General features: G+C 47.3%; 1 protein-coding gene across 3 annotated transcripts in view; it reads left to right on the top strand.

The window, feature by feature from the left end:
• Positions 1–12,169, top strand: part of CACNA1I (calcium voltage-gated channel subunit alpha1 I) — a 1,217,075-nt gene that overhangs the window by 100,403 nt on the left and 1,104,503 nt on the right. For all 3 annotated transcript variants that reach the window (XM_075321783.1, XM_075321781.1, XM_075321782.1), the window contains exon 2: positions 11,318–11,604. In XM_075321783.1, the coding sequence (XP_075177898.1) occupies positions 11,333–11,604 (272 nt within the window). In that variant the 5' untranslated portion in view covers positions 11,318–11,332. The remainder of the gene's footprint in view (positions 1–11,317; positions 11,605–12,169) is intronic.

The following is a 12,169-nucleotide window of genomic DNA, read 5'->3' as shown; positions in this document are numbered from 1 at the left end:
CAAAAGTTGGTCCGGGTGTGTGGCCCAGACAGATCAGCAAGGTTGGCAGACGGTGGTGACCGTCTGCAGGAGTGGCCTATCGGAGTCTACTGTAAGGACCATGGACAGGCGGTGGCCCGGCGGTACCGGACCGGTACGCAAAGAGAAGTCAGCACCATCTGGCAGGGGCTTACGGACCCCGGCACGGCTAGGAGTCGCCGTGAATTTGCCGAATTCATTAGTGAAGGGAACCTCCTGGGTTTCCCAGCAGCCAAGTCCGGACAGAAGGCAACAGTCCAACCAAGAGAGGGAGACACCGCCACCGCCAAGGCAACCGGTTCCCAGGGCCAGAGCCTGCGGGCAAAAGGGGCTCCCCCAGCCCATATCCAAGCTGGGGAGCGGGTTACCGGTGGGAACCCATTGGAACCATCTACCGTACATAGGTGCAGGGAAAGGCAGTCACCATCAACCTGCCGGGAGAAACAATACCGCAGCCGTCTGTGGGACCCGTCCATCCAGCCGTGTGTTTTACCGAGAACTGTGTCCTCATCATTGGCTGAGTGAGTACCACCATTCTGTGCGGCACAGCGCTGCCCCCGCGACCCTGCACCTCACCAGGCCCTGTAACCCGCCTGTCATCCATCCCTACCCCCATCACCGGGCCCCGGGACAACCAACCCCCTACCCACGGAGGGGAGAACTAACAACAAAGCTGCTCCCTGTCACCGCTCCCGGGATCCCCGTCTAGAGCAGCGGTGGTGTCACCAATATCACCACAACCGTGGGTGGCGTCACGGACAATATCCAAATCCCCACAATCCAATCAAAATTCCCCTTTTCACTCACGGGCGAGGAGCGTCGCTCGAGTCCCCGGGATCCGGCCCACCGCTCGAGCCACCACCGAGCAGCAGCGGCAGCCGCAGCAGCAGCAGCGGCCGGACCCGAGCAGTGGGAGAGCGCAGCGTCCCCTCCTCCTCCCGCGACAGAAATTGTGGCACTGGGTTACTATCTACATATTGACCAAATAGGTGTCTCAAGTATGTCTCAGCCTGATGTGATCTCAGTGGAATCTGAGATCAGGAGGTCACAGCGTATTGTTAATCACAGATCCACTTTAGTACCCACTCATCGTTTAGCCTGAGTTTGTGCATATTTAATGCCATCCGGTGCTGAAGGGGTTAAGGTTCATTTCAATCTTGCAGTGATCTAATTGGTAGTTATAACCTAAGCTGCAACAACTCTTTTCTTCTATAAGTATCCACTCCTCACTTCTTCCTAGGCCAGCTATAGCTCATACCTATGCTGTCTACTTGGAAGGAGACAGTCTCTGGAGAAAACTGAGGTGTCACTTCAGTTGCAGCTGAGAAGTTCCTGCTGGAGTGTTATTTGTTGTGTCTTTCCCACCTGTTTGTTTTTCCTACCTCTTGTTGTCTTATTGCAATGGCAAAACTAACTTTTCACTGACCTTCACTAGTCTGGATGAGTTCAAGGCCAGCGAGGGTCTAGGCACGTGATGGCACATGGCGGGGAAGGATCCATCTAAGGATGTTAGGGAGTGCAGTGATCAGCTTCAGGTGAGTATTAGGAGGTGACCCCACTCCCTTCTCCATAGTGCCAGTACCTTCCGTTGTATTGTTATCTTGGTGCTCCCTCTGTGTTGCGGCATTGGTCTGGTGCCTTCTCGAACCTTGAGTGACAGTTGTAGTCACATTGTGACAATAGGTTTGTTCATACTGTTTTTCTATGAATATTCTCTTTCCAAAGCAAAAGTTAAAGTTTTTGATGTTAATAGGAAGTTGGAAAAAAATAATATTACTACCAGCTTAAATATTCAGTCATCTTGGATGGAAATGACATTTTAGCTTCCTTGTTGGGAATGGCTTCTATTTAGGTTTCTTATAACTTCAGTAGTTAATAGTGCTGGAACCTTGAATGGTACAGTCTATCCATCATTAGCATACAAGCAAACATACTCTGAAAATGTTAAGGTTTATGTAAACATTGAATATATGTATTTTGAACTGCATTACTGCTAATTTGAGGCACTCAGATACAAGCATTGGATACAAGATACAAGCACTGTCGATATTATTGTGAAAAAGGTGTGGGGAAGCTGCAAATTTCACATTTTGCACAGCCCCTATATCCCCAGCATAAATTGACATACAGTACATTGGATCTCAAACTCACAGCCACTATTTTTTGCAGAATGTGCATGAGATGTGTTTCCGCAAGCGAATACATAGTGGTAAATCAGCTGTGTTTACACACTAAAGGCCGCTTTACACGCTACGACATCGCTAGCGATCGCATCCGCCCCCGTCGTTTGTGCGTCACGGGCAAATCGCTGCCAGTGGCGAACAATATCGCTAGTACGCGTCAAACCGACTTACCTTCCTAGCAACGTCACTGTGGGCGGCGAACAACCTCTTTTTTAAGGGGGCGGTTCGTGTGGCATCACAGCGACGTCAATCAGCGGGCCACCAATAGAAGCTGAGGGGCGGAGAGCAGCCGTATTCACGTCACTCCCACCTCGTTGCCGGAGGACGCAGGAATGCTGTTGTTCATCATTTCCGGGGTGTCACACGTAGTGATGTGTGCTGCCTAAGGAACGACGAACAACCTGCGTAACACGAGCAACGATATTTTGAGAATAAACGACGTGTCAACGATCAACGATTTGGTGAGTATTTTGGATCGTTAGCGGTCGCTCGTACGTGTCACACACAACGACGTTGCTAACGAGGCCGGATGTGCGTCATGAATTCCGTGACCCCAACGATATCTCGTTAGCGATGTCGTTGCGTGTAAAGTGGCTTTAAGAGAATGTATCCATACATGTCAGAGAGATAGGCATTGAAAAGAATTAAACATCAAAATCCCTGCAAAACACTAAGCTATTAAAATATTGATTGTGGCAATGTGTCGCAATTAGTTTTGAATAATACTACTATTTAGTGAGCTGCTTTGTCTGTATATCACTGGTGTAATAGCATAGATAATCATATTGCCATACTGATTGTTTTTAATAAGTTCGTCTTATGAATATTTGTATATTCTGTGTGTCCCATTACTCAATGATAATGTAGCACCCCTGAAGCCATCAGGGAACTACAAGGTACTGCAGGGCTGCAGGGCCTACCCCCTAGGGACCCAGAAGACCAGTGCTGGTAATAACCAAACACTCCAGATATTCCCTGTTTTTCCCCAATTCCCCATAGACTGGTTCCAGGCTAGGGTTGGACCAGTGGATGGCCGCCTAGAGGTGGAGGCAATCCAGTCCACTAGACGACCAGGTGGGAGGGGCAGACAGTGGACAGACAGTCAGTGAGTCGGTGACAGGGAGAGAGGAAGGACTGCCAAGAGTGAACAGTGACCTGAGGGCCCAGGCGGTTGGTTGCCAGTGGAGTACGGTGGAGTCCTCCCGGAACCACACACTATTGTGGTACAGGATCTTAGGTCAGGCAAACGCTCCAGGCAGACCTGATAAAATCTGCACAGTGAGAGGACCATCCAGGACCTCACTGGCCTTGAAGTTCGGGACACAGTAGCAACGGGAGAACTGGGGACCAGGACCAGAGACTCCTACCCTACAGGGTTCATGCTACCGTCATACGGACTACCATTAAGAGACTACCAGGAGGGGACCCCCAGCTACTCAAAGCCATGGGGACCCACCAACCAAAGACAGGTGCAGGGGAAAGAAGCCATCAGGTCACTAAACCGGCACTGGGACAAAGGGGACCTGTGGTTAAGGCCAGCCAGCCTCGAGTCACCAGTTTCCAGCTTACTGTGAGTAAAGGAGCCAGTTACACTGCAACCCCTTGTGTGGCCTACCTTCTTTCAACACCCATCTACATCACCTATCCTCTGGGGCCTGGCCCTGCTTGCGGAGGGCCTAACATCCAGGCTGCCACTAACACCAGCCCCAATAGTGAAAACTGTGCAGCAGCGTCTCCATCCTTATAGCCGCAAACCACAAGTGGTGTCACGTGATAAACTTTCATTTAATTCCCTTGTAAATATACCCCTTTTAAAAAAAACCCCAGAGCACGGGACCGGGCAACGGCCACCAAAGTGACATTTTCCCCAGTAATACACCGCCCGGGACCGAGTACCCCATAACCCTGGGTGACACAATAACACTACATGTTATAGTCAGTAACACAACTATTAAAAAATAGTTATCTCCATGTGTTGTCTACTCAGTGCTTACATTCAACTTAGTTAAAGCAAATATGTGCCTTAAAGGGAACCTGTCACATCGAAAAATGCTGTTAACCTGCAGATATACGGTTAATCTGCAGGTTAATAGCATTCTGTAGCTGCCCAGCACCAGCACATTAAACCTCCCTACCAGAAGGAAAACAACTTTAATCCTCCCGGAAGCATTCCTGTTTCAGTCTTGGGGCGGCGCCAGTGCGGACTCAGTCACCACTCTGTATATGGAGAGCGGTAGCTGTCACAGCCGCTGGTCTCCATACACAGAGCGGTAACTGAACCCACACTAGCGCCTCCCCTATGATTGAAAGTGGAACGCTGCCAGGAAGGTTAAAGATCTTTTCCTCTTGGTACCGTGGTTTAATGTTCAGGCGACGGGCAGGTTTAGAATGCTATTAGCCTGCAGATTAACTTAAAATCTGCAGGTTAATAGCATTTTTCCACATGACTGGTTTCCTTTAAGCTGAATTTAAGCTGCAAGATAATCATGAATGAGTATTGGTAAAAACATCTTGCCTTTTAAACTGCAAACCTATTAATAGCCGATTTGTGACGCCCTGGCAAAACCAGGTAGTCATAGATAGGCCTCTGCACAACACCCTTCCCTCACTTAGGAAACACACAGCCGACCTGAAACCCTAATCACCCCCCTTAGGAAAAGACAGACACATCAGTGGGCGGGACCAGGCGGTTGGACACGCCCACCCAGGGGTCTAGACAGCCCGGGGTGGGAAAACAAGCAGTTCTGATTCAGATTAAGTTGTAGTTCAAGTTGAGAGGAGTGTGGGCTGGAGCTAGGTGTAGCTCCAGCAGAGGAGATTGAAGTTGAACGGTGCCAGGGTTGGAGCCCTGGTGCCTCTGCCTAGGTTGCAGATGGTGGTCTCCATTAGCAGGATATGGGAAGATGGCTCGGCAGAACCGAGGTGGACCGGGACAGGGTTGTAGCCCGTCGGTACCGACACGGGGAACCGACCCGGAAACCGGAGCACAAAGGGGGGTACTCGGACCCTGAAGCCAGGACCAGAAACAAGCGGCCTGGTTAATTAACCGATTGAGGCCAGGACTAGAGGTCTTGTCCCACCCAAAGTTACTCATAGAAGACAACAGCCCACTGATAGGGATAAAAGGTCACCGCCAGGGCCCATAGATCCCACGGGCCAGCGTCTGCGGGCACGGCTCCTTAGGCCACATCCAGTCGGGAGTGGACTCCTGAGTTCCAGACCAGGCAGTCCACCATACACAAAGTCAGTGCAGAGGAAAAGGACAGAGATCAACAGCCTGTGTGGGGAAGACCCCGAATGCAACCGGCCGCAGCGGCCAGCCACCAGCTCCTTGGTTTACCAAAGACTCGTGTGTGTCATTTACTGTGAGTAACAAAAACGTTCCCCTGTTGTTGCTATGCCCTGCACAAGGACACTGGGCCCCAGGGCAACCATCCCTACCCACGGAGGGGTTAACATGCAGCTGCCTCTACATCTCCCCCGGGTGCCCCATAACAGCAGATGTGGTGTCCCACCTCACCACACACCGTGGGTGGCGTCACAAACTTAATACGGCCTAGCCCGTACATCTACGTCCCCCCTTTTTATTCGGCGTGCCCGCGAGACCCTCGAGCCACCCCCCTTAGGAGGTCCGGATTCGAGCAGCGGCGGCTCCTGGCACGGGGCGGCACAGATTATTCCACGAACGAGCAAAATGATTGCTTGCCGGGTGAAATGATCTTCTTCGCAGCGCAAAATTTAATCGTTGTTGGTTGTGCATTGTCCTGCCTAAATGGGACTCACACTGCTGAGAACTACAGAAGCCTGTACACACTGAGAGACCTAGTGCACATCATTTACTTTGATCTGCAGGTGTAAACAGGCATTTAAATGACAGGTAAAAGTTACCGATTGGCGGTTGTATCATGCAGCCGATCAGTCCATGTAAACTGACCCTTATCCTAGTGAATAGAAACTTTTTGAAAAGATTGAGATGCAGTAGCAGGCAATGTCACAGCTAGAGGAAAGCAAATATTTTGCAAGCAAGCAGGTTTTTTTTTGATCGTGTGATGTAAATTGACGTAGAAGAATGAATGAAGAAATCAAAATCTCAATGGCTAAAGTAAAGCCCTACTTCTCCTTAGTATCCTTTTGTGTGAACCTAGCAGATTAAACCTCTAGCAAATACAAAAAATACAGATATTCCTTGTAAAATAAATATAATGGATGGTTTAGTCTATTAAATATACACAACCAGTAAGTAGTCACTGACTAAAGCGGGCTTTACACGCTACGACATCGCTAATGCGGAGTCGTTGGGGTCACGGAATTCGTGACGCACATCCGGCCGCATTAGCGATGCCGTTGCGTGTGACATCGATTAGCGATTTTGCATCGTTGCAAAACAGTGAAAAATCGCTAATCGGCGACACGGGGGTCCATTCCCAATTATCGTTACTTCAGCAGTAACGAGGTTGTTCCTCGTTCCTGCGGCAGCACACATCGCTGCGTGTGACGCCGCAGGAGCGAGGAAGCTCTCCCTACCTGCCTCCCGGCCGCTATGCGGAAGGAAGGAGGTGGGCGGGATGTTACGTCCCGCTCATCTCCGCCCCTCCGCTGCGATTGGGCGGCGGTTCAGTGACGTTTCAGTGACGTCGCTGTGACGCCGCATGGACCGCCCCCTTAGAAAGGAGGCGGTTCGCCCGTCACAGCGACGTCGCCGGACAGGTAAGTATGTGTGACGGCTCTGGGCGATGTTGTGCGGCACGGGCAGCGATATGCCCGTGTCGCGCAACAGATGGGGGCGGGTACCCACACTAGCGATATCGGGACCGATATCGCAGTGTGTAAAGTAGCCTTTAGTTAACAGAAAGGCTGGGGTCGATAGTTTTTGGGATATGTAAAGTTTAAAGAGGTTGTCCCCTATCCTTAGGCGGGCTTTGCACGTTGCGACATCGCAAGCCGATGCTGCGATGTCGCACGCGATAGTCCCCGCCCCAGTCGCAGGTATGATATCTTGTGATAGCTGGCGTAGCGATAATTATCGCTACGCCAGCTTCACATGCACTCACCTGCCCTGCGACCGTCGCTCTGGCCGGCGACCCGCCTCCTTCCTAAGGGGGCGGGTCGTGCGGCGTCACAGCGACGTCACACGGCAGGCGGCCAATGGCGGCGGAGGGGCGGAGATGAGCAGGATGTAAACATCCCGCCCACCTCCTTCCTTCCGTATAGCCGGCGGCGGCAGGTAAGGAGATGTTCCTCGCTCCTGCGGCTTCACACACAGCGATGTGTGCTGCCGCAGGAACGAGGAACAACATCGTACCTGTCGCGGCACCTGCATTATGGAAATGTCGGAGCCTGCACCGATGATACGATAACGACGCTTTTGCGCTCGTTTATCGTATCATCTAGGATTTACACACTATGACATTGCAAGTGACGTCGGATGTGCGTCACTTTCGATTTGACCCCACCGACATCGCACCTGCGATGTCATAGTGTGCAAGACCGCCCTTAGGATAGGTCATCAATGTCTGATCGGCCGGAGTCCGACACTCTGCAGCCCCGCCGATGAGCTATCCTTGATCCCAGCAGCGGCAGCAGGCAGCCGGAAACTCTCAGTTCTGGAACTTCTCTGCCTTCTGATAGCAGCTGCTGCTGGGTACTGCACATTGACCTCATATTGATTAGAATGGGAGGCGGATTTGCAGTACCTGGCCGTGGCCACTATCAGAGAATGGAGCAGCTTCGGAACTGAGCATTTCTGGCAACTTTCTACCGCCACCAGGACCAAGAACAGCCGAGTGGCAGGGATGCAGGGTGTCGGACTCTGACGGATCAGACATTGATGACCTATCCTAAGGATAGGCCATCAATGTAAAAGTAGTGGTGGACAACCCTTTTAACCAGATTGTTATTTGTACTTTGGTTTTTATATATATACTAGCTGTAGTACCCGGGCGTTGCCCGGGATAGTAACTGTCTCTCTCTCAGTCTCTGTCTGTCTGTCTCTTTCCCTGTCTGTCTCTGTGTGTCTGTCTGTGTCTGTCTGTCTTTGTATCAGTCTCTCTATCTGTCTCTGTATCAGTCTCTCTGTCTCTTTCTCCATCTGTGTCTGTCCCTGTCTGTCTCTTTCCACATCTGTGTTTGTCTGTCTCTCTGTCTGTCTCTTTCCCCTTCTGTCTCTTTCCAGGTCTGTCTCTTTCCAGGTCTGTCTCTTTCCAGGTCTCTCTCTCTCCCCGTCTGTCTCTTTCCCCGTTTATCTCTTTCCCCATCTGTCTTTTTCCTCGTCTGTCTCTTTCCCGTCTGTCTCTTTCAATGTGTGTCTCTTTCACTGTCTGTCTTTGTCTCTCTGTTTGTCTTTCTGTCTCTTTCCCCGTCTGTCTCTTTCCCGGTCTGTCTCTTTCAGCCTCTGTCTCTTTCCTTGTCTCTCTTTCCCCGTCTGTCTCACTCACTCCCCGTCTGTCTCTCTCCCCATCTGTCTCTTTCCTTGTCTGTCTCTATCTGTCTCTTTCCCTGTCTGTCTCTTTCCCCATCTGTCTCTTTCCTGGTCTGTCTCTTTCCCGGTCTGTCTCTTTCCTGGTCTCTCTCTTTCCTGGCCTGTCTCCTTCCTCGTCTGTCTTTTTTTCCGCCTTTCTCTTTCGCCGTCTGTCTTTGTCTGTCTCTCGGTCTGTCTCTTTCCCCGTCTGTCTTTTTCCCCGTCTGTCTTTGTTTGTCTCTCTGTCTCTTTCCTTGTCTGTCTCTCTTTGTCTCTTTCCCTGTCTGACTCTGTCTGTCTCTTTCCCCGTGTGTCTTTCTGTCTGTCTCTTTCTGTCTGGCTAGCTCCTATCTGTCTATGTCTGTCTCTGTTTGTCTCTGTCTCTTTCCCTGTGTGGTTTTTCTCTGTCTGTGCCTTTATGTCTGTCTCTATCTGTCTGTCTCTCAGTCTGTGTCGGTCTGTGTCTGTCTCTCCGCCGACATCATATAACCTCACACATAAGCTTCTTATACTATGACTGTCCTTTGTTCCTATAGCAACCAATCACAGCTCCTATTAATAACCTGTAGTTCCAGGCTCCATTCACTTCAAAGGAGGCATGGTTTTTGGAGAGTAACTGTAAAGCGCGGAGTTAAATTTTCTTGTCAAAACATAGTCTAAGATGTTCCCTGGGTCACATGAAGCGTCTGTGCAATATTTTGTGATTGTAAATGCAACGGTGTGGATTCCTTTAGCGGACATACATACAGTACATACATACATACATACATACATACATACATACATACATACACTCAGTTTATATAATATATATATATATATATATATATATATATATATATATATATATATATATATATATATATATATATATATATATATTCAAAAGGTTGGGGTCACCCAAACAATTTTGTCTTTTCCATGAAAAATCATCCTTTTATTTATCAAATGAGTTGCATAATGAATAGAAAATATAGTCCAGACATTGACGAGGTTAGAAATAATGATTTTTACTTGAAATAATAATTTTCTCCTTCAAACTTTCCTTTCGGCACAGAATGCTCCTTTGCAGCAATTCCAGCTTTGCAGACCTTTGGCATTCTAGCTGTTAATTTGATGAGGTAATCTGGAGATATTTCACGCCATGCTTCCAGAAGCCCCTCCCACAAGTTGTATTGGCTTGATGGGCACTTTTTGCTCCATTACAGATAGAATACCAGCTGCCTGCTTCTTCCCTAAATAGTTCATGCATAATTTGGAGGTGTGCTTTGGGTCTTTGTCCTGTTGTAGGATTAAATTGGCTCCAATCAAGCGTTGTCCACAGGGTATGGCATGGTGTTGCTAAATGGAGTGATAGTCTTCCTTATTCAAAATCCCTTTTACTTTGTACAAATCTCCCACTTTACCAGCACCATAGCAACCCCAGACCATCACATTACCTCCACCATGTTTGACAGATGGTGTCAGGCACTCTTCCAGCATCTTTTCAGCTGTTTTGTGTCTCACAAATGTTCTTCTGTGTGATCCAAACACCTCAAACTTCGATTCGTCTGTCCATTACACTTTTTTCCAATCTTTCTCTGTCCAATGTCTGTGTTCTTTTGCTCATATTAATCATTTCCTTTATTAGCCAGTCTCAGACATGGCTTTTTCTTTGCCACTCTGCCATGAAGGCCAATATCCCAGAGTCGCCTCTTCACCGTAAACGTTGACACTGGTGTTTTGCGGGTACTCTTTAATGAAGCTGCCAGTTGAGGACGTGTGAGGCATCGATTTCTCAAACTAGAGACTCTAATGTACTTGTCTTGTTGCTCAGTTGTGCAGCGCGGCCTCCCACTTCTCTTTCTACTCTGGTTAGAGCCTGTTTGTGCTCTCCTCTGAAGGGAGTAGTACACACCATTGTAGGAAATCTTCAGTTTCTTGGCAATTTCTCTCATGGAATATCCTTAATTTCTAAGAACAAGAATAGACTGTCGAGTTCCACATGAAAGTTCTCTTTTTCTGGCCATTTTGAGAGTTTAATGGAACCAACAAATGTAATGCTTCACATTCTAAAGTAGCTCACAGAAAGGCCAGTTTTATAGCTTCTCTAATCAGCAAAACTGTTTTCATCTGTGCTAACATACTTGCACAAGGGTTTTCAAGGGATTTCTAAACATCCATTAGCCTTCTAACACAGTTAGCAAACACAATGTACCTTTAGAACACTGGAGTGGTGGTTGTTGGAAATGGGCCTCTATACACCTATGTAGATATTGCATTAAAAACCAGATGTTTGAAGCTAGAATAGTCATTTACCACATTAACAATGTATTGAGTGTATTTCTGTTTAATTTAATGTTAGCTTCATTGAAAAAAAAAGTGCTTTTCTTTCAAGAATAAGGAAATATCTAAGTGACCCTAAACCTTTGAACTGTATTGTATATTATACAAGAAATTATTTTCTTGATCTGTTTTTCTTTTTATCATTAAAGTCAATGAGTAACATTAAAGAGCTGAAACCATGTTCATTTTATATCAGATGTTTTACTGGTCTAAATCCGTTGCAGACGGGAAAATATAGAAAATCGTAACTTAGTTGCTTATGTTTGCTGGTAACAATTTTCTTTGGATGTATATTAATTTTCCCTAATCACTCATCCTTTTTTTCTTTCCTTAGGTGTTTCCTTATAGTATGGAACAGTCGGGATCAGGTCCTTCCTCGCCTTCTACGGCTTGGCAACCAGCTACACAATCTCCGAGCTCTAGGATACAAAGGGTTGACACTGGTGATCTTGGAGTTACAGAACAACATTCAACATTTTCCCAGGATGTTCCGGCTGCAGAAGAAGGGGGCTCACAAACTGATTTGGATGTACCATACCCAGATTTGGCCCCTGTGGTATTCTTCTGCCTCAAACAGACCACAACACTGAGATATTGGTGCATCAAAGTGGTTTGTAATCCATATCCTCTTTGAAGTATTGATTTCGGCAAACATTCTGATAGGTTGTCTTCTTCTGCTATATTTTCAGTATATATTTATTCAGTAAAGTTCATGAATGATATTGAAAGAGTTTGAAACAAGTTAATAACTCAGCAAATATAAATTATAACTTGAGTAATCATTGTATATTAAGGCTATGATTTGACCCAAAAATCTCTTGCCTCGACTTATTATTATTCTTAAAGATATGCAATACTGTATATTACAAAAGTTCCATAAATATTAATGAATATATGTGAAGTAAAGAATTTTAGAAGAAATTCTTTGAGTTTAAAAGGATTGTCCACTACTTGGACAATCACTCCTCAATTGCTTTATCCCCCGTATAAAATAAAAACAGTCTATACTTGCCTCCAGTGCAAGTTCTTTTCCAGCAAGCGCTTGTCTGAGTAGTGAACAATCCCATTAAGTATTCTATGTGAGGAGTTGTCCACTAATTGGGCATTCCCTCACCTGGATTGGATCTTCTCATCTTTGAATGAATCATTTAGTTTTGTTGTCTAAAATGTTTGACCCTTGGATAGG

Source organism: Anomaloglossus baeobatrachus, chromosome 8 (assembly GCF_048569485.1).
Source record: "Anomaloglossus baeobatrachus isolate aAnoBae1 chromosome 8, aAnoBae1.hap1, whole genome shotgun sequence".
In the NCBI taxonomy this organism is placed as follows: Eukaryota; Metazoa; Chordata; class Amphibia; order Anura; family Aromobatidae; genus Anomaloglossus; species Anomaloglossus baeobatrachus.
This window is presented reverse-complemented; position numbering and strand designations above follow the sequence as displayed.